The sequence below is a fragment of the Lissotriton vulgaris genome, chromosome 2_1, assembly GCF_964263255.1.
Source record: "Lissotriton vulgaris chromosome 2_1, aLisVul1.2, whole genome shotgun sequence".
In the NCBI taxonomy this organism is placed as follows: domain Eukaryota; kingdom Metazoa; phylum Chordata; class Amphibia; order Caudata; family Salamandridae; genus Lissotriton; species Lissotriton vulgaris.
Genome location: NC_141687.1, coordinates 86,417,624 through 86,444,021, shown reverse-complemented (window position 1 = coordinate 86,444,021; position 26,398 = coordinate 86,417,624). Strand labels below are relative to the sequence as shown.

Sequence of the window (26,398 nt, the reverse complement as noted above, 5' to 3'; positions counted from 1 at the left end):
TGTTTAGTCGACATAATGAGACCCTGCCGTGGAGCAGTGTTTGTATGATGCTATTGAAAATGGGCAAACTGACGCAATTGTTGTAATGCCAGATTGATGCATGATAGGTGCTGGATGGCGGGCACCTTTTTGGTTCTGTCTACATTGTTTGCAGGTTTGGGTAATATCTGCCTGCGTGTGTGTCCCACAATCCGCTCTTGTTCCATTGTTGTTCGTATATGATGTTTATTTTTATTTTTTTGGTTTTGTTTTACTGAGTTGCAAGGAAAGGGAAGAAGGTACACGCCATTGCACAGTTGGGGTATGTATGACGTGGGTGGGGGGCAGGGGAATACAGAGACTGACTTGGGATCTTCACAGCTATAGGGCATGTAGGCTTCGTGAGATGTAGTGTCAGTGCAGGACTGGTGGTAGGTGGAGACCCGCATACTCGTAGATTTAAAATACTGACTTGGGATTTGCGCAGTTTGAATGATTTCCGTAACACATACGGGCCAATGAGGACTTCCTTCTCCTTGGAGATTTTAATATTCATACCGACCAACCTGAATCCGCGGGGACCAAAAGTGTGTCTGCTGATCTGACAACCATTGGCCTCACACAAAAGAATCAGGGTCCCACACATGAAGGTGGACACTGCATCGACCTGATATACACCAATTTCGACAATATATCGTGTCACAAACCTACCCAATTAGACTGGTCTGATCACTTTGTACTACAATTCACTATTTTTAAAGTTAACAAAGGCTCCCATAAAAAATCCTTACCCCCTACTATACGCAGACAGTGGCACAAACTCACACTGGAGTCACTACAAAAGGTGTGGGAAAAACCGGATATTAAAGATACTGAGGAAGTAGAACATAGCCTAACTATGTTTCAGCAATCTCTAACAACAGCCATTGACAAAATTGCCCCTCTGAAAACATTTAGACAATTCCCTGTGGCCAAACAGGAAAAATGGTACACCGAGGCTCTCAGAAAAGAGAAGCAAGAATGTAGGAGGATAGAGAAGAGATGGAGAAAATCACACTCCGAGGATAACAAAAAGGCACATCGTGCCGCTCAAACTAACTACTACAAACATATTAAAGCTGCCCGTAAAAATAACATTGCCCAACAGCTCGTAGAAGCTGGTAACTCTCCTAAAGAACTTTACAGGATTCTTGAAACATTTGTCAAACCTATGGCTTGTGTAAGTCCAGATGACTTCTCACAAAGTTTATGTGAAGAAGTCTCCCTATACTTCGAAAATAAAATAGAATCCATCTATGATAACATTTTAACATCCCAAACAGTCAATAACACTCTGACCGTTCTCTCCAACGAAAACACCAACCTCACGCTGACTACATTCCCTCCTATCAACAATGAAGAGCTGTCTACATTAATGACCCAAGTAAAATCTGGGTCCCCGGATGACCTCATCCCTGTTAAAACCCTAGCCTCCCTCAGCACCCTGCTAGGTCCCCACATTCAAGATGTAATTAACCAGTCTCTGAAAAAGGGAAAAGTACCAACTGAATGGAAAAGAACGCGGCTCTCCCCTGGACGGAGCTTTCCAACCTCCGGCCCATCTCCCTCCTGCCGTACTTCAGCAAGCTGGCCGAGAAACATGTCAACGCACACCTGTCTAATTACATCGAGACAGCGGGCGGCCTAGACCACTCACAATCTGGTTTTAGGCCCAACCATAGCACCGAATCAGCCCTCTTGACAGTGACAGATAACATCAGAATGTTACTTGACAGGGGGAGCTCAGTGATTCTGGTGCTATTGGATTTGTCCGCTGCCTTCGACACAGTGTCGCACAAAATCCTTCTCGACCGCTTTAAGGGAGTGGGAGTAAAAGGGACCACCCTTGCGTGGCTTGAAAGCTTTCTTGCAGATAGGCAACAAGGTGTCAAATTAGGCTCCCATAAATCTATCTGTAGGAAGCTCACCAAGGGTGTGCCACAGGGCTCATGCCTGAGCCCCACGTTATTTAACGTATATGTGGCCCCTTTGGCGGAGATTATAAGATCTTACGGGTTCTCCCCAATCTCCTACGCTGATGACACCCAGCTGTTGTTTCCCTTCCAAACTATCACACCTGCAGTCATGCAATCCTTCCAAAATGGCATGAGAGCTGTGGCAGGCTGGATGGCCCAGAACTTCCTCCAATGCAATGTGACTAAAACCGAAGTCATGTTGTTTGGAGGGGCCACCCTACTCTGGTCTCCGGATTGGTGGCCACTTGAGCTAGGACCTGTCCCAGCGCCCAAACAGACCATCAAAAACCTGGGAGTACGCCTGGACCAAACTCTGATTCTAAAAGATCATGTCAGCCAAGTCACGGGAACGTGTTTCCGAATAATTGGTCTTCTACGGCGTATCTTCCCCTTCCTGCCAAACATCCACAGGAAAACGCTGCTACAGGCACTAGTTCTTGGGCGGGTAGACTATTGTAATGGTCTACTCATCTCTGCCAATCATGAACAACTACGCAGACTGCAGGTGGTGCAGAACACCGCAGCAAGACTCATCTTGAATGCCCCCCCCTGCACCCCGTCACGCCCTCTCCTTTCCCACCTTCACTGGCTCCCAGTGCGACAACGGGTCAACTTCAAACTATGCTGCATAAAGCATAAGTGCATTTATGGGTCCGGTCCCAAATACTTAAAAGACATCTTTATCTCCTACTCTCCTGGACGTGCTCTGCGATCCAGCAACACCATGTTGCTGCATGTACCCAAAGTTACCAGAGCCAGACAGGGTGGCCGAGCACCCTCTCTCAAAGGCCCCCTGCTGTGGAACTCCCTTCCACCATAGTTGAGACAAGTCTCCAATCTCTTTTCTTTCAGGAAAAAACTAAAAACATACCTATTCACCCAAGATTAATTTTCTTTCATTTTCCTTTCTGTCATCCCCTCAATAAGTTTCTTCCGACTCATACAGAAGCTACGCTCGGAGATACCCCTTCGGGGCTGATTCAGGCGCGTTGTAAGAATATAAATAAATAAATAAATAAATAAGCTCAGGAAAGGGATCTCTTACCTTAATAGACACAAGATTGATATTGAGGAGTCACACCTGCCTCTTAGTAGCAGAATGTTAGGATGAAATGAATTACAGGGCCACATACATGCAGCAGGGTTTACAGAACACGCGGGTGGGGTTGTCAACTGGATTGACCCTAAGGCCGGACTCCAGCTGATCCCACTTGACACCGACACGGAGGGGAGGTTCGCCATCTCACAATGTAGAGGGAAGGGTCTGGGTCTGATATTAGTGAATGTATATGGCCCCAACTACGACTGCCCACAGTTTTTCACAGGTCTAATGAACAAACTATGATATCACAGGGGAGCACTCTTCTTATGGGGGGGGGGGGAGACTTCAACTGTGTACTCGATCCTCAGTTGGATAGATCTGGTGGTCTGGATCGCTGACCCTCTGCTGCAGCGAGTGCTATTATGGATGCAGAGCTGCAGCTTGGACTGATAGATGTGTGGCGAAGGAGATCGAAAGGCAAGGGAGGTTTTACGCACGACTTCGCATACAATGATCTACATACCAGGATAAATTACAGGTTTGCATCTATTATTTCACCACATACGAGAATGCATGGTTCTGCCTCGCACGTTATCTGATCACTTGCCAATTCTGCTAGTTACGGATTTACCACATACACAGATTCCCCCGTTTACTTGGCGCTTCCCCCCCTGTATTCTCTACTTGACCCGTTCTTCAAATCTGACATGTTGGAAGCCATCAATACCTTCTTTGAGTGTAATATTAGGTCGGTAGACACATTTTCAGTGGTTTGAGAGACCTTTAAAGTGTATATCAGGAGGATAGCTATGTCTAAACACTCCGGCGTCCTTAGGTCTCTCCGGGGACGCCTGGCGGATCTAGAGAAAAAACTTTAGGCTATAGAGCGGGACCTACTTAGGGGGTCTGATGACCGACCTACGGAGGAATTTGAAGTGCTCATAAACGACTATCATGAGACGACTGATTTAGAGCTTTAGCATATGGGAAAGTACGCGTCAGCATGAGTTTATGGTGAGGGGGACCGTCCCAGCTCGGTACTGGCCTCCGTTCTTCAAAGGCATAGAGAGACATCAGGGGTTGGTGTTATCAATGATGACCAAGGTGCCCCTTTGACGGACTGTACACAGTTGTATTGGTCGAAAACGGGATGTTTTGATGATGAGATGCTTGACTCCCTGAATCACATTAACCTGCCGTGGCTGACGAACACCCACAGGGAATTTCTGATGCGGAGGAGATTACAGTTGCATTAGATGGGATGAAGTCTGGGAGTGCACCCGGGGGGGCGGGGGGCGGCCTCACGGTCTCCTTCTATAAGGAATTCAAAGGCGTCCTGGTTCCACACCTGATCACGCTCTTTGAAGAATTAGCAAGAGTGGCCAGATGCCGCTCTCGATGAGAGAGGTGCTGATAGTTGCTATTTTGAAACCAGATAATTCTCCTACTGAATACGCGTCGTATAGGTGCTTGTCACTCCTAAATGCAGATGTCAAGCTATACGCCAAGATATTGGCAAACCGACTAGCTCCTCTCATGCCACTGCTTGTAGCTCCGGAGCAGGCCGGGTTTATCCCGAGCAGAAACTTGACTTACAATATCCGTACGGTATTTGGTATCCAACAAACGAGGCCGGAAGTCAGGGCAGCTGCCATATTCCTTAATATGGAGAAGGCATTTGATTTGGTCGAATGGAAGTTTAAGTATCACGTGCTGACAAGGATGGGGGTGGGGAGCGTCTTCCTACATCTGATTTGAGTACTATACAATGGACTGGAGGCTAGAATAAAGCTGGGCGACATGGTTACGGACACAATCCCAATCACTAGGGGCTCACGACAGGGATGCCCGCTTTCTCCTCTATTGTATGCACTGGTCGCTGAGCCATAGGCCTGTGAGCTCAGAGAATACCATAGGTTCCGGGGTGTTCGCTACCCAGGATATCAACTGATCATCTCCACCTATGCTCTCTATGTACGAGACCCTGAAACCCATCTTTCCTCAGTTTTGCGGGAGGTGGTCAGATTTTATGTGTTTTCTGGCCTACAGGTAAACTGGGCCAAGTTGATTGTATTCCCCCTTACCACAGCCACAGTTCCCTTCACCCTTGATTTCCCACTTAGGTGGACTACAGACCCAGTAAGGTGCTTAGGCATCAAGGTGCACAGGGACTCGGAGGTGGTGTTTAGAGAGAATTATGGAGTCGCTGTGAGCAAATTAGAGGACGATATAGATCCATGGATCCGACTGCCATTATCCCGCATGGGCAGAATACCAATAATGAAAATGGTGGTGCTGCTGTGGTTTCTGTTTCAACATCCCGATGGTCCTCCCCAGCTCCTTTTTTGCAAACTCACATCCCTATTGATCGGGCTTGCTTTGGCTGGCAAGCATGTGTGCGTTAAATGGGAGATTCTTACGCTCCCATTTCACAAGAGAGGCCTTGGCGCCCCTGACCTAGATGTCTATTACAGGGTGACACAAAGTGTGCATGCACATTCCTGGTTACACGGGCCGGCCGACACTCTGCATGTACAGATATAGCGGGTTGTTGCAGCCCCACAACCTTTGCCAGTACTCCTCTTTCAACCTCCAGATCGCAGGACAGGCATCATAGATTCTATCAACACGATGGTACATGCTTGGCACCATCTCTTAAAATTGCAAGCCGGCACTGTCTGTATTCTCCCCACATGCCACTCGATTGGTGTCTCTGGCTACCAGCTTGTACAGACAACGGGGTTATGAATGCGATACAATCTCTGAATATTGAGACAATAGATGTGTTCACTGACAGCATAGCTAAAACCTGGGACGTAGTGGCCACAGTCGTACCCCATCACACGCCACTTACTAGATTTCAGTTTCACAGGATGAGGCAGTCACTACTTGAGAATCTGGGAGTGGATATGGTCGAGCTGGCTGAGGGAGCCGCACTCACATATGTCATTAGGTCAGACCCTCCTACTCTTATCATTGCTAAGCTATATAAGGCCACCCAGAGTTTTTCCTCTAACCAATACACAAAAACGAGACTGGAATGGCAAGTGGATTTGGGGTCCGATATAGATGATGTGCAGTGGAAATTCTGCTGCAAACGTATGAAGCAGATTTCTCTTAATGAGAGACATCGGCTGATTCATTTCAAATTTCTTAGTTGGGTCTATTACACTGCCCAGCGGCTACACAGGTACAGGCTGCGTGACGCTGCAATGTGTGAGAGATGTGGAGCTGAAGTGGCAGATTTCCTACATTTAGTGTGGTCGTGCCCGGGGATAGCTACTTTTTGGACGCAGATCTTTAAATTGCTGGGAGATATATTGGAGGTGCCCCTGGCCCCAGACCCCATGCTCGCACTGCAGGGATATTCTAAACCTCTGCCCAAGGCCATCAGGAGATTAGCTGATATGGGTCTGTTGATTGCGAAACGTAGGATAGTGGTATGTTGGTCCGAGGGCCCATTCCTTACCATAGCTAGCTGGTCCAAAGATATGCTGTATTGTTGCGCTCAAACAGAAAGCTACAGCTAACTTCTTCCCCCGCGCAGACGCCCTAAAAATCTCTGGGAATTGTATAAGACTTTTCTTGCCACTAACCTCAGGGGGGGCAGCGTGCTGAGACTGCCCATTAAATACCCCATGACATTTATAGCACAGGGTGGGTTGCAGTCATCCACTGCACTGTTGGTCCGTGCTCCTTGTCACCATTTACAGGGATTGAGGATGAGATGACTATAATAATGTTTCCTCATGTTTTCTGTCTCTAACGCTTAGTTGGCTCCAGTATTTGTTTTTCATTTCTCTTATAACATTCCATTGCCCTGATCAAATGATGCAAAATGTTGTATTACATGAACCCTCTTGAGACAAACAGAAGGTTTTTCACTGATGTACATTGCTATTGCTGTTGGGCCTGGTATTGGTCTCTGTACTTTTGTTCATTTTATTATTTGCCCTCATGGACCTGATTTTGTGTCTTTATTGCATATATGGAAACTTTTTTCTTTTAATAACTCTTTTTATTGAAAAAGAAAACAGGCATGTGAGATTAATAAGGCATTGGTTGGCAACCGTTCAAAGTGGCTCATACATAGATTGGCATTCTGGAGTGTACGTATTACATTTCTGAGGCAGCAATCCATACTAATATAATAAAGATAGAGCCCAAAACTTTGAGGTGGGTAATCTCAGGAACCACAGCATCAATCACAACACCCAATACAGCGTTGGAAAGGGTATCTGCAGCAGAAGGAAATAGGCTATGCAGATGCCCACCATATACATTTAAAAGGTAAAAGAACCGTGCCAGCAAAGTAGTCCCTTGTGGGCGTGTCGGCGTTGTGCTGTGGGCGTGTGCTGGGGGCGTGTGGTACGTTCCACCCTTCATGCCATGTCTCACATCGTATGCTAATCCCACCCTGCTCCCTTTAAATACCCCTGCATCCCATAATCATAACCCACCCTTACTCCTTAAAATACCCCAACACCCTTAAACACTAACCCATCTTAACCCTATAAATATACCCTGTACCCCAAAATCCAAACCTAACCCTAAACCCTAATAAAATACCCCTGTACCCTAAAACCCAAACCTAGCCCCGAACCCCTAAAATACCCCTGCACCCCAAAACCCAAACCTAGCCCTGAACCCTTAAAATAACCCTATACCCCACAACCCAAACCTACCCCTGAACCCTAAAAATACCCCTATACCCCAAAACCCAAACCTAGCCCTGAACCCTAAAAATACCCCTGTACCCCAAAACCCATACCTATCCCTAAACCTTAAAACTGCACCCCATAACCCAAAACTATATCTGAACACTTAAAATACCCAAACACCCCCAAACATATACCTCAGTGCCCCAAAACATATACCCCTATACCCATACTTACCTTATACAAACATAAAAAAACATGCTTTTACCATTCATGCATTTACAACGAATTTCTTTGTGAATGTATGCATGGTAAAAGCATATAAAACGTAATGCCATGCATTATAATGGCATTGCGGAGTCATGGTACTTTCGTAATGAAAGTATGCGGAGTGATGGTATGCGGAAAGAAAGTTGCGGAATAATGGGTGTTTACCCTCCCGCGGTAAGTACATTGGTGGCACGGCGGCCCATATCTCCAGCAACATACTCATATTTTTTCACCACCCATTTGAAAAATGCACAGGTCTCTCTCATTGATGGCCAGCACCGACATACACTTTTAGACACACCTCCCGCCACAAGTTCTAGAATTGCGAACTTTAGAGCTGGGGAGCTACGTTCGAATCTCGGCATCAGCTCAACATCCTGTGATACCAGGCAAATCGCTTTGTCTCCCCGTGCCTACCACAAATGAATGTGTTCTTCTGTAATGTAAATTGTGCTCATGCCATGTTGTAGAGTTCGGGCTATATAATATTGCAAGGAAAAATAAAGTAAATAAACTCCACACACTACTGAACGCGCACTCTTAAGTGTATCAGCAGTGCACTGTGAATCGGAGCGTTTCACAGGCCTGTCACAGATAAGAAATGCTATCAAAACGAAATCCTACAAAACAATATACTTCTGGCCGGCAGCGATACATACCCGGACAATGTCGGGATGGACTGCTAGTATACTTCATACATCATTAACATCTCCTAGCAGCTCGCTCATGCTCTTTGGTGGTGCACAGATTTCCCCCTATAAACATTATAATGTTCCCATATTTGTGACCATTTATTCGGACATCTTCTGGCTTCATAAATAGATTTTTTGGTCACCATACACCAGTCCATGTCATTGGCAAAGTCCGCTACTTTCGGTGGTTGTTTAGCCCTCCACATTCGTACAATATTTCTTTTGGCTACCATGAGCCCCAATGTGACCCATGTGCATTCATTAGAATTTAAGTCTGTAGGATCCCAAATATTCAACAGCACTAATTTAATATTGCATTGAGTCTGCTGCCCTAGTGCAGCCTCCATCTTGCACACCACCTGATCGCAATAGTTCTGTATCACTGCACATTCCCAGAGAATGTAGATAAAAGTGCCCTCATGTCCGCAGTTCCGCACACAGCTACCATCGCTAGTGTATCCCATGCTGACTAAGAGTGAACCTGACAAGAATACTCTATGGAGAATCTTCAGCTGGACTGGGCGGAGTCGAGAGGAGATGGCCACCTCACGAGGAGATGCCACTGCCATCTGCCACTCCTCATCAGCAAGACTGGCAACGTCATGTTCCCATTTGGCACGTAGGCAGGTCAGGGGATCAGCTACATTATTAATTAACTTTTTATAGATGAGGGAGATTGCTTTTTCAGGGAGATCCCCATCAAGTATCCTGTCCTCATGCGGGGAGGATTTAGGAGGAACCTCACCCCTGGGGATGACAGCAATAACGGCGTGACTGATTTGCAGATATCTGAAATGTTCGGTTCGGGCTATGTCGTACTCCTGTTGCAATCAATGGAAGGAAATCATTCCATCTGCTTTCCATACATCTCCCACCTTAGAAATACCTATAAGGTCCCACTTTTCAAATCCCTTTGAATGGATCAGTCTTCCTAACCGGTCGCAATACCAAATTGGCATAGCTTGTGTGAGCTTCCCCACCCAACCAAAACCCCTAGTAGCCATCTGCCATACGTGCACTGCATGGCCGGTGGGCCCGTCAGGGCGGGTTTTTAAGGCTTGCATGTATAGAGCTCCCTCAAAGCCACCCTCAACCCCCCCCCCCCCCCCCGGGAGGAGCCACCTATCCGTTCGGAAGGCAGGGTCATCCTGCAATCTATACGTAAATTGGTTGATGGCAGCGAGTTGTGAAGCCCAGTAGTATCTCTTGATATCTGGGAGCCCTATGCCCCTGTCATACCATCCCAGTGTGAGATTATGTGTCGCAGTACGTGCTGGTTTACCCTCCCACAATAGGTCTCGAATGATGCCGTCAATTTCCCTAAAGTATGAGGCAGTAACTGATATTGGGGTGTTCTGCAATACATACAAAAATCTAGGGACTGAATAGGGCAGCTAGCCCAAGGAGAGTTAACGGAAGTATCTTCTAGTGCTGGACATCCGCTTTAAGATGCAGTAGAGGAGGGAAGAGAGAGAGAGTGGCAAGATCTCTGGAGACCCAAATCCCCAAATACTTGACGCCATCACCGGCTACCATCAATGGGCAGCCCGAGGTAGCTAAGGCCGGCTGCCAGTGAGGATATAAAGCAATTATTTACCCCCAATATATACTATAGCCCGCAAATGTGCTGAACACACAAAAGTTATCTAGAATCACATTTAGGGATGCAGCCGGGGAGGTCAAGTAAAGCAGAATGTCGTCCGCATACAACGAGATGTGGTCTTCCCAACACCATGCCCACTTAAGACCTCTTATGGTGAGGTCTTGTCGAATCGACATTGCTAACGGCTCCAAGGCCAGGGCAAAAATGAGCAGCGACAATCAATCAATCAATCAGGACACTTGTAAAGCGCACTACATACTCGTGAGGTTCTCAAGGGCGCTGGAGGGAGAAGGGGAGCTGCTACTGATCGAAGAGCCAAGTCTTGAGTAGTCTTCTGAAGACCAGTATGTCTTGGGTCTGCCCTAGGTTGGTTGGGAGGGTGTTCCAGGTCTTGGTGGCGAGGTGGGAGAAGGATCTGCCTCCTGCTGTCGTTCTTCGGATGCGGGGGTCACCGGCGAGGGCGAGGTCGGCAGAGCGGAGATTGCTGGTGGGTGTGTAGAAGCTGAGTCGTCTGTTGAGGTACGCTGGGCCGGTGTCGTGGAGGGCTTTGTGTGCATGGATGAGGAGCTTGAAGGTTATCATCTTGTTGACGGGGAGCCAGTGTAGGTCTCTCAGGTGGGTAGTTATGTGGCTGCGGCGGGGGATGTCGAGGATCAGACGTGCCGAGGCGTTCTGGATGCGTTGCAGCCGTCTTAGGAGCTTGGCCGATGCTCCTGCGTAGAGGGTGTTACCGTAGTCCAGCCTGCTGGTGACGAGGGCCTGGGTGACTGTTCTTCTTGTTTTAGTGGGGATCCACTTGAAGATCCTACGTAGCATTCGGAGGATGTTGAAGCAGGAGGAGGGGATGGCGTTGACCTGCTTAGTCATGGTGAGGGTGGAGTCGTGGATTACCTCTACGTTGCGTGTGTGGTCTGTAACAGTCGGAGCAGTTCCCAGTGTGGTCGGCCACCAGGAGTCATCCGAGGCTGACGGGGTGAACCCAAGGATGAGGACCTCCGTCTTGTCCGAGTTCAGCTTCAGTCGCCAGTTCCTCATTCAGTCGGCGACGGCCTTCATTCCTTCGTGGAAGTTGGTTTTGGCTGTGTGAGGGTCTTTGGTGAGGGAAATGATCAGCTGGGTGTCGTTGGCATTGGAGATGATGTTGAGGTTGTGTTGAGGGGCGACATGAGGGGTGCCATGTAAATATTGAACAAAGTCTGGCTGAGGGACGAGCCCTGGGGTACGCCGCAGATGATCTTGGTGGTATTGGAGTGGAAGGGGGGAGGCGGATGCTCTGAGTTCTGCCGGAGAGGAAGGATGTGGTCCAGTCCAGGGCCTTCCCTTGGATTCCAGCATCGCGTTGGCGTGTGCGTAGGGTGCGGTGGCAGACCGTGTCGAACGCGGCTGACAGGTCCAGGAGGATGAGGGCTGCTGGTTCTATGTTGTCTAGAAGGATCTTTATGTCATCTGTGGCGGCGATGAGGGCGGTTTCGGTGCTGTGGTTGCTGTGGAAACCGGACTGGGATGGGTCCAGGATGTTGTTGTCTACGAGGTAGCGGGTCAGCGGGTTGTTGACGATTTTCTCGGTGACCTTAGCTGGAAATGGGGGCAGGGAGATGGTCCGGAAGTTCTTGAGGTCCTTGGGGTCCACCTTTGGTTTCTTGAGTAAGGCGTTGATCTTGGCGTGTTTCCAGCTTTCCGGAAGGGTTGCTGTCTCGAAGGAGATGTTGATGACTTTGCTGAGATGGGTTGCAAAGGATGCGCTGGCGTTGTTGAAGATGTGGTGGGGGCATGGGTCTAGCGGTGAGCCGGAATGGATGGTCTTCATGATCTCGCTGGTGTCCTTGTCGTTGGCGCTTGTCCAGGAGAGTAGATGGTTGGTGCGTGTGGTGGTGGTAGGGGAGGTGGTCGTTGGGGCGGTCGTGGCGTTGAAGCTGTTGTGGATGTCGGTGATCTTGCGATGGAAGAAGGTAGCCATTGAGTCGCATAGGTCTTGCGAGGGAGGGATGTTGTTGGCGTTGGAGCTGTGGTTGGATAGTTCCTTCACGATGCTGAAGAGCTCCTTGCTATTGTGTGCATTGTTGTCTAGGTGGTCCTTGAAAGAGGCCCTTTTGGCAGCTCTGATGAGTTGGTGATGTCTGCTGGTGGCGTTCTTGTGGGCGGTGTAGCTGTCCGGTGATCGTTCGCGGAGCCAGTTCTTCTCCAGTTTTCGGTATGTTCTTTTGGAGGCCTAGAGGTCTTCAGTGAACCAGGTGGCTTTCTTGCTGGTGTGGTTGTTGGAGGGTGTCTTGAGCGGGCCGAGGGTGTTGGCACAGTCGTCGATCCATTGTCTGAGGTTGCGGGTGGCGGTGTCGGGGTCGGTCGTGTTGGTGGGTGGGTGGGTCTGGACGAGGGTGGTGGTGAGCTGGTCATCAGTGACTTTGCTCCAGCGTCGTCGAGGCAGCAGTTGGGTGCGTTGGTGCTTGGTGAGCTTCCTGAAGGTGAAGTGGATGCAGTGGTGGTCCAGTGGGGTTCGGAGGTGCGGTTGAAGGAGACGTGGGGGCTTGCTGTGAAGATGGGGTCGAGCTGCGAGCCTTAAAACCCTCTAGGCTGCCCTGTCATTACACCTTAACCCCTGATTTAATTGCTACTACCCCTCTATGTGGTTGCTGTTATAAGCCCATTTTATCTTCCTTGCTGGATAGGGCTATTCATCGCCCCCCTCCTATAGGGCCTTCCCCCTCTCCCACTGTCTACACGGGGCTCCTTTTGAACACCCGCTCATTGGTCAAAAATAATGTCTCCTTTAGAGACCTTATCTCACAGGAAAAGCCTTCCTGGGCCTTTATTACAGAAACTTGGGCCTCAGACTCTTCTCAGCCGGATCTGATAAATGCAATTCCTGAAGGATACTCGCTGGCCAGGATGGACAGAGTGGGTCGTGTGGGAGGAGGTCTGGGGTTACTCTATCTCAGCTCCATAAAATGCCCTCTGTCATGGTCAGACCACTTTGTTGTCCCTTTTCGTTTTTCCCCTCCTCCCTCCAGCTGCTCCCAGTCTGTTCATACCAAGTGGGTCTTAAGAAGGAATTTTGGGGAGATTACTAACGACTCCATTGCTCCGTATCTGGCTTCACTTAAGCCCTCTTCCACTGGTGATGTTCACACGGCGGCTCTTGACTTCTCCAATTCCTTGACGGAGGCTGTCAATTCACTCGCCCCTGCCAGACTCCACTACTCGGCTAGGAAACGGCCCTCAGCCCCCTGGTACTCTAAATCTCTCAGGATTCTTAGACAAGGATGCAGAAGGCAGGAAAGGCTTTGGAGGACACATCTTGATCCTATAGAAAGGGAAAAACACAGAACCCTTCTCAAAGAGTACAAATCGGCCGTACTCAGAGACAAACAGGCCCACTTCTCCAAACTCACATCCTCTCTCAAATCATCCAGTGATCTATTCAAGATAGTGGATAATCTCTCCCTCATTCAGATGCCTGATCCCATAACAGCTTCACAGGACCTGTGTGATCAGATATCCACTTTCTTCCATGAGAAGATCATGGATATCTATACTGACTTGGAAACTCAGAATTCCAGTCCCCTCCTTGCCTCTTCCTTAATCCCCCCTGATATCCCTGTCCCTACCCCCGTCCACGCTCTCTCCCAGTTCCCCGCCATCACTTCCGCTCATCTTAACTCTCTGCTTGACAAACTTAAGTCTGGATCACCTCTGGATCCATGCCCCCTTAAGGTCCTCAAAGACTGCAGACAGACTATCCTTCCCCCTTTGATGGAAGTGATGAATCTGGCCATTTCAGAGGGGATTTATCCCCTCTCTTGGAAATTGGCCACTGTCAAGCCCCTACTTAAGAAACCTACCCTGGACCCAGGGACATTAAAGAACTTTCGTCCCATCTCCCTTCTTCCTGCCCCTGCTAAACTCTTGGAGACTCATAACATCCTCCACCTGAGCTCTTTCCTTGACAGTACCAACTCTCTTGATCCCTCACAGCATGGTTTTCGGAGGACCCATAGCACTGAGTCGGCTCTTACAGTGGTAGTCGATAGCATTCGCTCTAAGGTCGACACCGGTCAGACAACCTTACTGGTGTTACTAGACCTTACGGCGGCTTTCGACACCCTGTCTCCAAATATTCTTGTTAACCGACTCAGTGAGCTGGGAGTCAAGGATTCTGCACTCAACCTTCTTGCCTCCTTTCTTAACCAACGGAAGCAAAGGGTCAAGCTTGGCGAGTATATGTCATCTGTCAAGGCCGTGAAGTGTGGGGTCCCCCAGGGCTCTTCACTGAGCCCGACGCTTTTTAACATTTACGTCGCCCCTCTCGCCAGGCTTATAAAATCCTTTGGCCTGGAAGTTCTCTCCTATGCCGACGACACGCAGATTATGGCTTCCATCTCCCAATCTGTGAGCCAAACCGCGTACAATTTTAAAAACTGTATGGAGGCGGTCGCCGGATGGATGCTTAAGAACTTCCTTAAGTTAAATGGCGAGAAAACAGAGGTCCTTGTTTTTGGAGGCAAAAGTGAGATCTGGTCTATGGATTGGTGGCCGCCTGTCCTCGGGGCCTGTCCTATGCCCACTTTCTCTGCCCGTAACCTTGGGATCATACTGGACACCTCTCTTTCCTTGGACAAACAGGTCAGTAGGACAGTGTCCACTTGCTGTAATGCCCTGAGGGTTTTAAGGAAGATCTCTCACTACCTTTCCCCTGAAGCACGCAAACAGGTAGCAATAGCGGTCATTGCCTCGAGACTGGACTATTGCAATGCCCTATATTTTGGCATCAGCAGTGGTCTCATTCAGCGCCTCCAGACCGTACAGAATGCGGCTGCCCGGTTTGTTGTAGGTGCTCCTAAACGTTCCTCGGGCACTACCATCAGAAAAGACCTGCACTGGCTCCCCATGCAGGCAAGGATCAACTTTAAGGCTCTATGCCTTACTCATCGTGCCCTTAATGAATCTGGACCGGAGGCTATTCGTGCCCTGGTTGCCCACTATGTCCCTGGGAGAGCACTTCGCTCTTCCAATAAAAACCTGCTTGTTGTTCCTCGTATATCCAAGGTCCGGTGGGGAGGAAGGTCTTTTCGCTTCCTTGCGCCTAGACTCTGGAATACGCTTCCTAGTGATCTCAAGCTGATCTCCTCTCACCTTCAGTTTCGCAGGGCACTTAAGACCTGGCTATTTCTAGCAGCTTATCTCTAAGTTCCCCCCCTGGTTGATATCTGAGCTCTCTGGTTACCATCTTCAGCGCCTTGATGCCTATGGGTTTAGTTGCGCTTTCTGTATACAAATTGCCACTAATAATAATAATAAAAATGTGGGCGGCGGTGTGGGTGGGTGTTGTCATGAGCTCTCTGATTCCAAGGCTGGCGAGGTTTTCAAGCAGGGGAGTGGAGTTGGTGTTGTTGTTGTTGTTGTTCTTGAGATGAAAGTTCAGGTCTATGAGGATGTAGTCTGTGGAGGCGAGGGCATGCGTGCTGATAAAGTCGGCGATGGAGTCGCTGAACTGTGGTCGTGGTCCGGGGAGTCTGTAGATTCGAGTTTCTCTGAGGGTGGTGTTGGGATCGGTGTGGATCTGAAGTGCATGTGTTCGGAGGTGCTGAGGGTGTCGTCGGTGTTGGTCATACTCTGAGGGTGTTCCTGTGGATGATGGCGATTCCTCCTCTTGTTCCGTTGGCGCGGTTCCTGCGCGTGATCTTGTACCCTTCCGGAATGGCAATGGCGATGTCAGGTGTGGAGGCAGGGTTTAGCCAGGTCTCTGTCAGGAAGGCGACGTCGGGGGAGGTAGAGTCGAGGAGGTCCCAGAGCTTGACGGCGTGTTTGCGGGCGGAGCAAGTGTTGAGGAGGATGCATCTGAGGTAGTTGGGTTCCTTGGTGGGCGGTTGGGCTGGCAAGATGCTGGTGAAGTTGCAGTTCTGTGCAGTGCAGTGCCTCTGCTAAGGACAAAGACGGGGGATATCCTTTTATAGACAATCACTTGTACAAGTAGCTGGTGATACAAAAGTCGCACCCAATCAATAACAGCAGATCCGAAACCAAATTTACAGAGCGCGGCAAACATGTAGGGTCATTTGACGGTATTTAATGCCGAGGCTGCGTCTAGGGACACCACCACAGCATCTTCACGAATTGTATCTGCCCTAGACAGGACTCCATGGAGCCTACGAAGGTTGAGGGAGGTATTCCTAGTGGGCGTAAACCCGGATTGATCTGGGTGAATCAGATGGAATATAATCCTCAGCAAACGAGTGGCAAGAACTTTAGTGAGTATTTTTGCTTCACAGTTGGGTAACGAGATGGGCCTATAGGATGAGTACTTATTAGCTGGTTTACCCGCTTTCTGGATGACTACTATGTTGTCCAATCTCTGATCTTCAGAAAGGATACCCACCCCCTTACTTTCACGATACGTTTCGGTGAGAAAGGACGCCGTTGTGCTTGCTGTTGATTTAAACAATTCGATAGGAATACCATTGGAGCCGGCGCCTTACCTACCTGTGGTCATGAATAGCTTTCTCAACCTCGACCACTGTAATGTCCAGGTCACGATCAGAGCTTTCCTCCCGAGTGGGTAATGGCAGCGAAATGTCACAAAGGAGGGAGGGGGCCTCCTCATCGGTGTGCAGTGTAAGGGACGTGTATAGTGCCTGATAACATAGTCCAAAAGCATCTGCATATCCTCTGGTTCAGTTAAGCGGATCTGCGTGTCTGTTTCAATGCATATATGGAAACGTAATTAATTTTTTATTTTTTTTAATAATCCAGATGGCTTTCTCTCAGAGCCTGGGTCAGGGATTTTATGGCAGATAGACGTATCCAAGGGAACACCTTCTTAAGCATGCGCATCAGGCCAAAACATGTGCCCGATATGCTTGCGTAGTTTAGTCTAGGGGCCTGAGTTGGGTCTGTTATGACTGTAATGGTTTTTCTTGTTCTCATTTCCCCAAGAGGTTTCAACGTATTTCTTTTTGGATCAGGAGATTAAAAATAGATAGTGACCAGGTTACCAAAGAAGATGTAAATCTGCATCTATTAAAGTACTCCTTGAATGTGTATAAATTTACTTCTTTTTGTAATTCACAAACATCGCAGTAGTAAGCTTGGAAAGCTGTGCGAGTCTCAGGTTTCCAGGCATACTACTGACAATTAACCACCTAAAAGGTGATGTAATGAATGTTTGCAAATCACTTGGAGGGAGCACTCCAACACTTTTTTCCCCACCCAGAATGCCACTCTAGATAGAGTCCCGCCTAATGCAAATCAGTACTGACCTTGTTCCTTATGGAAACAGTCCATCCCGAACCTTGGTCGTCTCACTCTTCCACCCTGCAGCCTACTGCTTTTTAAGTTGCGATATTTGAGATTCACCCATCCCGAGTCTTATTGACTAAGATACATCCCTGTGCATGCCCTAAGAGACTAAAACCTATCGGGGAAATAAGCTGGATATTGTTGCCTTCCTCAGAAGGGATCCTTATGTGTCGTCTATTGCTCTAAGTGCCGTTATAGAGAAATAATTTATCAAATGGACTTGTGTTCCAAAGATGGCTGCATGGCTTCCATCAAAGACTTACATGAGCTGGCACTGTATTATAGGACATCATTCCAGGGCTGGGTGCATACATGTTTCAAAGCCGAAACTCTTCCTGACCTTGTTAGCCAGACCTCTGTTCTAGTGATGGCTCCTTGCACGATTGCTCGATGCCATGGATGACCTTCATGGAGTTCTTGTGTCTTCTGGCAGTATGGAAGGGGGACCCAAGACAAGAAGTGCAGATTATGGCAAAGTTTTATTACTTGGGGACCCTGGTAAAGTAGAAGATTCAGCAGAACACACATATTATGCACAGACAGGAGTTAAATCAAATAGAAATATATGTTTTGGGGATACTTGGAAGATGCCAATGTGCCCCAAATGGGCCTTGAAACACTAGAACAGCCCGGGTATAGATTTGAGGAAACAGCTCATCTATGTTACTGAATTCTGAGCTACAAAGGTGTTGTTTCGGAGGAGGTTACCATCATTGAAAAGGCCTGGCCTGGTAGAGCTTGCAGGAACCAAGAGCAAAGAAAGTGTGAAACTGGGAATTTTGTTGTAATGAAGAGTGAACAACAACCAAGAAAGACAAGATGCCTAAAGCAGATGGCATTCAAAGTCACCCTCCTTTGGACAGGGAGTAGTTGTAACGTCTTGAGAGGTGTTGTGGTCATGGCAATCACCGCACGGAGAAGGAGGAAATCTGGTACAACCTGTGCAAGTCACTTTAGCAGGCACTGCATCAAATCTCATCATGGAGACCTATGAATCTGGGCTTCAACTTCAAAAGTAAGTAAAAGTATTGCTAAAACATTTAATATAAAGGATGTGAATTACTTTAAAACTAACAATGTAGGAAAAAGAACTGAAGTAGTGTAAATAATTCAATTCAGTTATAAAATGGGTAGGAAAAACATGGAACCCACAATTGCTGCAAAATGTTTTATAGTACGTAAATAAACTGAGGATAATAACACGTATTTTGGATAACAGGTTGGAGACTAATCTCAACCCTAATAAATACATGACCTAACATACGCCCGTTCTAACCCCATGAATACATAGATCTTGGGTAAGCTGTCGAGTATATACCTATATACCTCCTGTGGTCAGTCAATGTAACAATGAATGACCACTGTACGCACTATGTATATTTATATATATATCGTCCATATGCAAATGGGCAGATACGAACACGTGCAATCTGGAGGCTCCATTTGGATTTTGAAAAGACTATTGTGCGGACACAGACCCCATTCAGGGGAACATTCTAACAAAAACTTTAAGTCCCAGAAAGCTTGGATACTATGAAGCCCTGGAGAGGGAGATAGTATGACGCATTAGAGACTTGCACATGTTCGTATCTGCCCATTTGCATATGGCCCGTGATCAAGGAGCACACTGGCTCCAAAACGCATAGGGCTGTCAACATGAAATATTCAGAGATGCTACCAGTTGCGGTAATAAAGGATACATGTGAAGTGGGTTTCGCCTGTCATTGAGTGCACTCTGCTTATGGGCAGCTTTTTGGACGTTGATATATATATATACAAATATAAATATATATATATATATATGTATATATATATATATTTATAGAGAGAGAGAGAGAGAGTTAGATAGATAGATAGATAGATAGATAGATAGATAGATAGATAGATAGATAGATAGATAGATAGATAGATAGATAGATAGATAGATAGATAGATAGATAGATAGATAGATAGATAGATAGATAGATAGATAGAATTGGAATAGGGGTATCATTTGTTTGTTGACGGTTCCTCTCTACAGATCCCTGCCAACTGGGTAGTGCAAGCAGCGGGAGGACTTTGGTCAAAACCGTAATGCCTGACAGAGGTGTGGCTATTCATGGTGTAGCTGGTGCAGTGGCACAGGGGCAGAGCGTCGTGAGGGGCCCCACCTAGCCTTGCACCAGCTGTAGTTTATTTAAAAGGCCCACTGTACTTCATTTATATGAGTACTTGTTTGGGCGAGGGGACAGGAGGTAGATCTCTTAGATGAGCAGTGTGGAAGACAGAAAATGAAAGAAGACAGAATACAGATATTAAGGAAATGTAATGGATGGCACAGGAAATGAGACAAGATAGGATAGGTAAAAAACAAGAAAGAAAGGGAGTGAGAGGAAGGAGATATGGAGATATGGAGAACAACGAGAAAGTGAAAAGTAGATTCAGTATAGAGGGCAGAGAGAGAAATAGAAGCACAAAATAAGAAGATCTACAGAAGTGAGATTAAAGGGGCAAGAAGAAGAGATTAGAGGATAAGGGAACATAGGCAAACCAAGAAGAAAGGGAGAAAAAATAATGTGGAAGGCACAAAAGATAGTAAAAATTGAGAAAAAGGGAAAGAGGTAAGGGTGAGAGAGAGGACAGAGATGTGAACAAGCACAAGGGCATTGAGGGGAGAAAGAATAGGGGAAACAATAAGGCAGGAAGAGACAATGGGAGAAAGGAGATGAGTGACAGAGAGAGAGAAGCGAAGGCAAGATATGAATGTAAAAAGATAAAGGTGAAATAGAATGGGCATGAACATTCAATAGATGGGCGATAGAAGGGATAGATGTAAACTGAAGAGAGAAGATAGGACATGGAAAATAGGGGTAAATGAAAGGGGAGACAAGAGGGCAAAGGGGAGCTGACAGAGGAGAGAAAAGGTTTAAAAAGGGGACGGACATGTGTGTGAAAAGAGTATGCAGAGATAGTGGCGTATCTAGACCTACCGCCACCCGAGGCAGACCCTGAGATTGCCGCCCGGCGCAGGTGCAGGGGGTTAGTGGCCGACGGCCGACTTGTTCCTTGCAGTGGCTGACGCATGACTTGTCCGTGGGGTGGGGGGTGGAAGCCGACAGCCGACTTGTTCTTGGGGGCACGGGATTGAGGTAGGAGACAGACACAAAGTGCTCACCTCGGGTGCCCTCCACGAGTGCCGCCCAGGGGAGACCTCCTCCCCCAGTTACATCACTGTGTAAGGGAGGGACAGAGGCCATGAATACACATACTGCAATTTATGTGCAGTAATATCTGGTGGCTGGAAATGTGTCTGGATGCTAATCCTACACATAAAATCGGCTATGAGTTAATTCCCATGGAATGGGAAATAACCACATGGACTTGACTTTCAGCATTAAATTCCGATCCCTGTGCAACCCCGTGTTTGCACAGGAACTGGATTTACAACTTGCACGATAAGTATCACACCGTGATAGCTTTTCCCTGCTAAATTCCAAGCGGTCAAGCCAGCTGAAATTTATGAAAGGGAAAAACCCTGTATTGATGAGGATAAGCCAATTTTTTGTGTTTTAAAAACCCAAAATCCACATATTATTCGTAAAAATGTGTAATCAGGTGATATTTATCGCACCCGAAAAAATTCGGACTCTGGGGAATTGAATTTTATCAGGTGCGACAAATGTCACACCATTTATGGGGCCTCTCGTAATGAGAGCCCGAATGTCCATGTCCTTGTGAATTACCACTCCCATTCACCACCAGCTAATAGCAGTTGTTAAAGAGTAGATTATAAGTGGGAGTGGAGGTGAGGTGCCAGGCGAAGATGGCAAGCAGGGAGATGGGTAGGGCTTCAGGATCCAGGTCAGCCTCTGGGCTGAAAGGACAGACAGCTCATGCATTTCTGTGCTATAGGAGGGTTTGGACTGTGCTTGCAGCCCTGATCTTATGTGATTTTACCGGCTGGGTTTTCCAGCTACTAAATCGAGCCCGGTGTGTTGCACTTGGGTAATCTGGATGTGGGGACTCTATGAGAGCTATAAAATTGAAGCCTGGTATCCCACCCGGTGATGATTTCTGTTGGGACGGAAAAGTCCTCTGCATGGTAAAGACGTGTACCCCTGCCCAGAGTACCCCAATGCACTGTTGTCCGGATCACTAATGGTGATTTTATATCGCAGGCTAACACGGATCACAGATGTGCACCATGACATAGGCATGTCTCATGGATTGGGATCTGGTTGGACCAGGAGGGGCGCCCAAAGCTCTACCCTCATAGTGGTGGAAGGCTACTGCCTTCACCAGGAGTTAAGAAGCAAGGGCGCAATGGTAGCAGCATACCTTATACTGATCAGTATAAACAGGACCTTGAAGCCCTATGTCACTGGAGAGAGATCTACAGGCTCCCTCCCCCTTTTAAAAGTCCCACTGATGTGTGCTTAACACCCTTGGCCTACAGTGCATGGAGGAAGAGTGCTGGACTGAAAGTGTGCTGTAAAAGTACACTGAGTGAGTGCGCCAGTAACAATACATTGTATGGAGGACCCTGGGTTCCATTTTGGGAAGCCCAGGCCTGCCTGGTAAAAACATGAGCCACCCAGACAGATTTGAATATTGCTGCATTCCTGTGAGCTGATAATAGAATAATGTAGAGTTGGGCAGGGGGGTCTGGGATTAACTTTTTGAGTCACATATCACTATGGCTAGCCTCCTGGTGTGAACTTTGGGCAATACCATAAATTGTGTTATGGACAATCAGCTTTGGAGTTGTGCCTGCTGAAAGAAGGAAGATAGAAATAGAAAACTGTCCACTTTAAAAGAAGAAGCAGAATTCCAACATTAAACATCAAAAATCCAGACCCCAAATCTTTTTTGTGTCTGCAAAAGGGTTGTAAGAAGAATAGGACGAGTCCCCCAAAAATTGCCATCTGCCAACCAGCCAGATCGGCTATGTAAGAAGGTGAAGTTAGCAAGACTTCTGCCAGTGGCCATGGCCTGCTAGTCTCACAGCAGGTGAGGGGACATCACCCAGGGAAACCAAGACCACCTGTCCTGAAGCCTGTAGCATCAATGCCCGCCTACTTGCCAAGACCAGTGTGCCCTGTAAGGAAGAGAACAGCTGTGAAGGGAGCAAGATCCAATGGAGAGCCCTGCCGTGAGGAGTCCCTGTGTGATGTGTGAGGATTCGTCTGTGCACCGATCAGGTCGTAGCCCATATGCAAGACTGTTTTCAACCACCATTGTATAGCAGGAAAGGGCCGCTGTAGACTGTGCCAAGTATTGAGCGCTGTGGGCAGGGCACAATGCCTCTTTGCAATGACCTTGCATGCCAGAGGGGGCCACCGGTGAAGAAGTTGTGCGACCAGCTTGTCAAGACCCATGAAAGCCTAAGCCACAGCCGAATGGGAGGAGGGGCCAAGGTGGTGTGGGCGATTGCACCTGAACAGTCTACGTTGAATCCAGAATGTACTGCAGCAATCCCGTATGCAAAGGGAGGAGCTGCCAGGGCCAAATCATCAAATACTTTGGGCCGCCGTACAGGACTGAAGTCAGGATGTGACCGGCAGGATTAGCTGCACCAAAGGATCTGCCCTAACTGACCCTTGTGGACCGGGTGGCAGCAGGGGAGGACAATGTATCCTCATGGGACTCTGATCGAGAGGCGAAGGATGGAATCCCACAGCGGGGCAGAATTTGCCTTCCTGTATCACTGGGAGCTGCTCTGATTAATGGGGTGAACAGCTGCGACACTCCTGAGAGTGAGCCTGCTCCCGACGCTACCGCGCGCACCCTTACTTCTCTGAGCAGGATCGTACCTCGCAAGTGCCTGCACTGACGGTACCCACTGTAATCCCGAGCAATTCGATGCTGCGGGAGTGGGTAAGACTTAAACTAGGGCCTTTGGGGCCCCAGGGGATTCACTGCTAAAGGTGCTGCGGCACCAGAGACACCTTTGATTGAAATCTTGAAGAGTCAAAAGGGAACTCTTGAGTCCGGCCTAAGAGCTTGCATTCCCTGAAATGGCCACCAGTGAATGGGGAATGTCCCTGAACATGTTACACGAAACAGCTACTACTGAGAGTCAAGTGCAGAAGGGGTACTTGGTCCAGTTGAGCAGGATCCATAGTAGGTCAGGCCAAAGGACATCATGAGTAAAAATTCCCTAACCACCATAGTTGGACCCAGTACTCCCTACATGTCTTGTGGTCCTCTGAAAGGGGATATGATACCTCCCCTCCCTGCTTGTCATCGATGCCCAAGAGGAAAGGCAGGAGAAGGAATCAAAGGAAGGAAGGAGGAGAGAGGGATGGATAAAGACAGGGAGAATGAGCACTGTCAGTAGTGTATTGCTCTCATTGAGGCAGCAGGTACCGTGGCACCAGTGGACAGGGGCTAGAGTTGCCCTCTGACCCATTTACCTTGCTTGCATTACGACACACCCACTGAACAGACCACTACTGTCATGTTGGCCAGTCTGTGCTTCAGTTTTTAGAAATAACTCCCCAAAGTGGTATTGGGGCGTATCTACATTGAAAACTAATGTGTCTTCCAAATACTGTTTCCTGGTGTAGGCATAGCCACCTACCTCTGCGAAATTCTTATTTAGAATGTTTGTTTTCTGTGCTGGATTCGTAATAGAATGAGAATGACAGCCCTGCTTAAACGCACACGACGGTGCTTTTAAACATTGGCGTTTCAAATACCAATGCTGGGTGGTCTTGAATTCACACACCCTCTGCCCTTTATATCTCTCTTGTTATGTTCGTGCTTTCTCCCTTTGTGAAAGTTGTTCGTCCAATCTCTTCCTCTGTCTTTTCTCTCTGTATTGTTACCTCCCTTTCTCCACGTCAATGTCTGATCTGGAAAATAAGTGCTGGTACCCAAGAATGAGGGTTGGTAGGCCCCACCGACAACCACTGGCTCAAATTAAGCACTGCTTTTCTTTACAAACTAGATATCACATGTGGGATCCATGTAATTCTTCCTGACTCCCTTCAATTTTTGGCTTCTGCCACTATATGGCAAGGCACCAATACTCAGGGGCTGGTCTTGACAGTAGCAATTTCTACAGATACCTACTGATGGCTCCTTGTTTCCTTTGTCTGCCCTGGTAACAGGCACCCTGGTAACCAGCTCTAACCATTGTCCTTGAGATCTGCTCTCTGGTACTCTTTATCGTCTCCAGGCATCTGACTGTAGAAGGATAGCTCGAGACTCCAGTGGAACATCTGCTTCTCCTCTGGTCCATAGCTCGCTCTTGCCTCCTGATCCTCTCGCCCTCTCTGGCCTTCCCTTCTTGCCACCATTTTAAATCATACCCACCAGTTGGACACCCCTTGGGCTCACTTTTTGTTTTTTCTAACTTCAAGTGGCAATGATTAAATAAAAAAAGACTGACTGGGAGGTCAGTCACCCTCATGCGCTTGAGCGCTGGTCCATGCTCATCCACCATTTTGTGCGGCACTGATTCTCAGGGTTCCTTATTTGTGCCAATGCTCATTGCTAAGCGCTGCTTGTTAATCCTGGACATCAGATCAACAGGCTAAAATTTGAAATAACTTTTTTTGCGCCATTGGTAGCAGAAGGACAGCGGAGATGGCCTTTGGTTGCCAGGGCCAAGAGACCATTTATGGCGCAAGTAAGTGCTCTACAAGAGTATCATAACCAATCTTCCATCGCCTCTTGGCCCTCCTGGCCTGCTCGCTGCTGATGCTCTCCCGGTCCTTGGCTGAGCGTCTTTCTTCTCCAGTTGCTCTCCCGGTCCTTGGCTGCGCGTCTTTCTTCTCCAGTCCTCTCTCTGCCCCTGGGCTCCATCTCTTCGCTCCTGGCCCCTTGGTCCGCTGCTGGCTTGACAGTGACCCTGGCCTCCTCTTCTCAACATGAGTGTAAACCAAAACAGCTTCCTCGTGGCCTCCCTTTAGCCTCCTGGTACCTTAGGGCTGCACCTAGTTCCTGAGCCCCTACTGTACCCTCTCTTATATCTACTCCCCTCCATTCTTTGGACTCTCTTTCACATTTCACCCATTGGCATCTCTCAACTGCCGCCGGCAACGAACAGCGTGCTCCACCGTCAGAATAAACAAAGTGCCTTTATCAGCAAATATCTAAGGTAAAATGACACAAAAAGTCTCTTGCTATCCTTGACTCTTGAATAAATTACTTACTTTGTTTGGGCCGCGTCACAGGTCCTTCGCTTCCAGCTGTTTTGCTTCCGAGAGCAGCTCTTCTCACCTCCGCCCCGCCCTGCTAGGCCACGCCCATGAACGCTCATGAACGTAATGGGAAATGCCACGCCCCGCTAGACCTCGCCCTCCTCTTGCCACGCTGTGTGAGTCCTGGGAGCGAGATGGAGGATGGCCGAGGGGTGGAGAGAGCAGCAGCTGGTGACGAGGGCAGAGACGAAACCCGCGGACAGGGGCAGCAGCAGAGGAGAGGGGGAGACGGCACCTGAATGTAGAGGAGAGCAGAGCATTAGTGGGGAGGAGCAGGTGGCAAAGAGGAGGAGGGTAGCATGAGGGGCGGGCCATGAGAGGTCATATTTGGGTACACAGCAGGTGTAGCAGGAGGCTTTAATCATCTTCGTGCGTGTATATCAATAATGTTCACCCTAGGCAGGGCTTTATGTGGGGCGGGTCTCACCTGTGCTGAGCACCGGCAGATTTAAAGGGGGCTCGAAAAGGGGCTCTATCGGGCGGTTTATTTGCGGACTGCAATGACAGCAGGCACAACCATGTGCGCAGCTCACACTGCTCACGTCTCACTAGTGGAGAAGTAACAGCATGAGGCCATGACAGGTGAGCGTTGTAGGGGAAGGGAAATCCTTTAGAGAGAGTCATTTGCTCTCTGGATTTCCCTTCTCTTTTTAAAACTAA

At 48.2% G+C, this 26,398-nt stretch overlaps 1 protein-coding gene across 1 annotated transcript in view; it reads right to left on the bottom strand.

Annotated features, from left to right (window-relative positions):
• Positions 1-25,785, bottom strand: part of DNMT3L (DNA methyltransferase 3 like) — a 232,553-nt gene extending 206,768 nt beyond the window's left edge. Inside the window, exon 1 of the mRNA XM_086958467.1 lies at positions 25,691-25,785. Coding sequence (XP_086814593.1) covers position 25,691 — 1 coding nt within the window. The 5' untranslated portion in view covers positions 25,692-25,785. The remainder of the gene's footprint in view (positions 1-25,690) is intronic.
• Positions 25,786-26,398: the final 613 nt, after the last annotated feature.